This window comes from Phlebotomus argentipes, unplaced genomic scaffold (genome assembly GCF_947086385.1).
Source record: "Phlebotomus argentipes unplaced genomic scaffold, Phlebotomus argentipes genome assembly scaffold_18, whole genome shotgun sequence".
NCBI classification, from domain to species: domain Eukaryota; kingdom Metazoa; phylum Arthropoda; class Insecta; order Diptera; family Psychodidae; genus Phlebotomus; species Phlebotomus argentipes.
In genome coordinates this window covers 1,954,526-1,958,241 of record NW_026776177.1, presented here as the reverse complement: position 1 = coordinate 1,958,241, position 3,716 = coordinate 1,954,526, and the positions used below count along the sequence as shown (strand labels likewise).

Here is a 3,716-nt window from a genome sequence, read left to right as displayed (position 1 = left end):
TTTGATTTTTTACAGGATTTCTGAGAATTTAAGAGACTTAAATTATTGATTTAATTCCACGTGTCAGATTGAATTTTCATACTAATTGATAGTGATTAACTTCGTACAAAATGATTAAATACGCATAATTATGTTATGACAAGTCAGTTAAAGTCGTTAAAGTTGGATATTTGAACCCAATATGACTGTTGAGACTTTTTTCTCGGATTTTCCTCTTGATTTTCCCCTTCTCGATGTCGCGAAACGACCTTCAACAGCTAAACACTATGAATGTCGAGTGCTTGAATGAAAGCGTGATGACGATGAATGAGCAAATAGTTTGTGGAAAAATGTGACCAGCTTTTCTAATCTCTCTTCCGCAGGCTTAGAAGTGGCGTAAAACATCCCAAAGGAGAAGACAAAGAGGAGTCAAAGAATGAGTCAAAATCAAGAGTAATCTTTATGCCATTGTTGACGACAAAGTGTAATGAAACACAGCTGAAATGCATCCATGCGTAATAAACACTCAACTCACATTTGTAACCACAGAAAATGATGAACTTTTCACGTTAATATATTTTTTCTCCTTTAATCTGTGATAATAATAGAATAACATTTAGTTTTTTGCAATAATATTTATCAATTTCCTGCTTTAATCTTGAGAGAGAGAGAGAAATGTCTTTGCGAGTGTCTTTATTGTGCCTTCACAGACTCAGTTCAGACAGACGATTTGGAGACTCTTATCACTGTCAATAAAAATGAATTAGAGATGAATGTGCGGTATTTAATACTCAAGCATTCAGTGAAGCAAATCTTGGGAGAAGATCTATTTCAACACAAGCAATTCAATTTACGTCACTTTATTGAGGCATTTCGCACTATCAGTGAGACAGAAATTTTTCCACACTGTATTTGCATTTCTCAAAATTCTTATCTTGCAATTAGAGAAATGTGAATTTGCGACCGTTTCAGTGCAATGATTGCCTTTATTTACAATTCGCTCAGAAGACATGAATGAATTGCCGAAAGTCTCCTAATTCTCGATCAGCACTTCGTAGTTCTTGAAGGGAATCTCGGCGCCGCCGTAGGGAATGTAGAGAGAACCGTGGCTCGGGTGTATCTTGCCGGGCGTGAGGCTGCCCTGGTAGAAGGTGCGCCCCACGTAGAGAGACTCCCCCGTGGCGGTGTTTCCCGCGCGCACGGCGTTGGGCGGCACGCTGCCGTGTCCCGAGGGAACCCAGCTGACGCTCGTGTGGCAGAACACCTCGAAGTGGTGCTTGGGAATCTCCTGGCCGTTGTGACTCACGTACGCGATCTGCTTGCTGGGAATTACTTTGGCCGGCAGCTGGTCACCCTCGTGGAAAGCCCGGCCGACGTAGATGGGCGCTCCGTCAGTGTCATGGCCGCCAAGAACAGCATCTGGGGGCACTCCGGCGTGAGCAGACGTCGGAAGCCAGCGAGCTGCGAATATGCATATTAATGAGTTCAAGTGCTTGCGGTATTTTCACCAGCGATTTCAACACTGGCTATCGAGTGACGAGTTTCACTGTGACATATCTAATCATGAGTAGAATTGCGGTATTGTCAAACATCTTATAGTGATATTGGCGAGTCTTTAGTTATCTGGAGCGGTTAGAAAGATAAACATTTGTTCAATTGGCAAATTGATAATTTCTATTATTGTCACAAGAGAGTATTTTGAAGAGTTCACCTCATTGAACGGGTATAATTTGTGCCAATAGGTGAATTACCGCTATTTTTACCTATTTACATCCGTACTTACCGACACTTATCGATAATAACGTATGCAATTTTCTTTTTAACGCAATCTTAGGGGAAAAATATTCAAAATTGATAGTTTAAGAACTAAAAAGTCGTTATCAGTTCTATTTCACCCCGAAAATTGTGTTTAGAATAGGAAATTGCAGGAAATTCGTATCGAAAAGTGTCGATAATTGTCGATCATTTCAAAAACTTCAACGAGAAAGGAAGCAAGTAGGATAATTCTAACACCCAAAGTATTTCTAGTCCTTAATTCTACCCTAAATTCCCAATTTAGACTATTTTTGTTTATGATTAATTAATTTGTATGCCTGTGGAAGATTTTAAAGCAAATTTGAAGTTCTACAGTAGTGAAAATTAGCTTAGAACATCTTTGGTGCTAAAAATTTGATATTTCTTTCAATTTTCGAGACATTTTCCTTAAGATAAAGAATTATCTGTATTTTATAATCTTTCAAATGACGTTAAGATTATGCCGATATGTCAATTCGGGCCTGAGATATTGCAAAATGCAGAGAGATGAGCGCAAATGGACAGTGAAAATTAAGTTAGAAATCTCCTATTATGTTCCAAATCCATGTTATAATCACACAACTGGCTGAGATAATCACATTAAATCGTGAGTTTAGAATATCTAGAAGACATTTACATCATCATAGGGTATGTTGAACAAATTTGTTATCTTCAATCTAATCGAATATTTCCCATTAAATCTCTACTCTCTTTCATACATATTTGATACCCCACAGAAAATCGTGGAATCAACCCTCATCTCATCAAACCGTGAAAAGACGAAACCAGAGATTAGCCTTCGGTTCACATATACTTCGTCATTATCGTAGGCTTAGTGTGTAAAGTGAGATTAGAGCGGGAAGCACCGGCGGAGTGACACTCCAAGAATGCATAATCAGAAAATTCGGGCCGATAAACGGCTGATTAACACTTACAAGACGGCTGGCCGATCAGCACTTCGTAGTGCAGCGTGCTCTGCTCAGCGCCACCGTACGGGAAGTAGAGGCAGCCGTGGGTCGGGTGGATTTTGCCGGGAGTCAAGCTACCCTCGTGGTGAGCGCGGCCCACGTAGAGGGGATGACCGTGCATGGTCTGGCCCGCCTTGACGGCGTTCGGCGGCACGTGGCCGTTGCTGGAATGAATCCACGTGAAGCCAGTGCCCACGAGCACCTCGACGTGGTGCTTCAGGATCTCGTTGCCGTTGTGGCTCACGTAGGCCGCCTGTTTGCTGGGGATGACTTTGGCCGGCAGCTGGTCGCCCTCGTGGAAGGTGCGTCCCACGTAGATCGTCGAGCCGTCTGAGTCGTTTCCCGCGAAGACGGCGTTCGGCGGCATGGCGCCGTACAAGGACGAAGGAACCCACGTGAAGTCTGCGGAGGAAAGGAAATATCGTGATTCATGGGTATTTGCTTATCAGTGTTCAATTTTAGCGCTGAAATCATTCACTGTTTGCTGATAAACTGGAAGCTCAGGGCGGTTACCAAGTATAATCAATGATTCAATGTTGCTTCATTGCATAACAGCATTGATATTGAAGAATTATTAAAAAATATCCAGAAACATCACTTAATCTTTGAATTTCCAAGATCTATTTAAACAGGTGGAAAATGAGGAAAACAACCTTTGGTACCAAATTTGATAAAACTCACTCATTTTTGTTGTTAATGTGATGATCTGCTCCGCGATGCACTGCCAACGAAGTAACAAGCTAGACTGACTTGCCTAATAAATTTCACACTTGTTATCAAGCATTTGGTGGAATGTTCTGAGAAAAAAAGCTAAATTAAGCCTCGCTTACTCATATCTTATCACCAGCTGATAGAATATTCGCCTGCTCTTGTCATATGATGGCAATGAAATTTATTCAATTACTCACATTTGTGTCTTTCAAAACAAGAAGACACGCTTTCCAATCGCGTTTGTTTACTCAGATGACACCAATT

General features: G+C 41.2%; 1 protein-coding gene across 1 annotated transcript; it reads right to left on the bottom strand.

Moving 5' to 3' along the window:
* Nucleotides 1-823: 823 nt before the first annotated feature.
* On the bottom strand, nucleotides 824-3,508 carry LOC132259548 (uncharacterized). The gene is made up of 3 exons (XM_059757221.1): nucleotides 3,423-3,508; nucleotides 2,709-3,143; nucleotides 824-1,440 (listed from the first exon to the last, which is right to left on the bottom strand). Exons 1-3 carry the CDS (start codon nucleotides 3,424-3,426, stop codon nucleotides 1,013-1,015), a joined length of 867 nt encoding a protein of 288 aa, XP_059613204.1. The 5' UTR covers nucleotides 3,427-3,508; the 3' UTR covers nucleotides 824-1,012.
* Nucleotides 3,509-3,716: the final 208 nt, after the last annotated feature.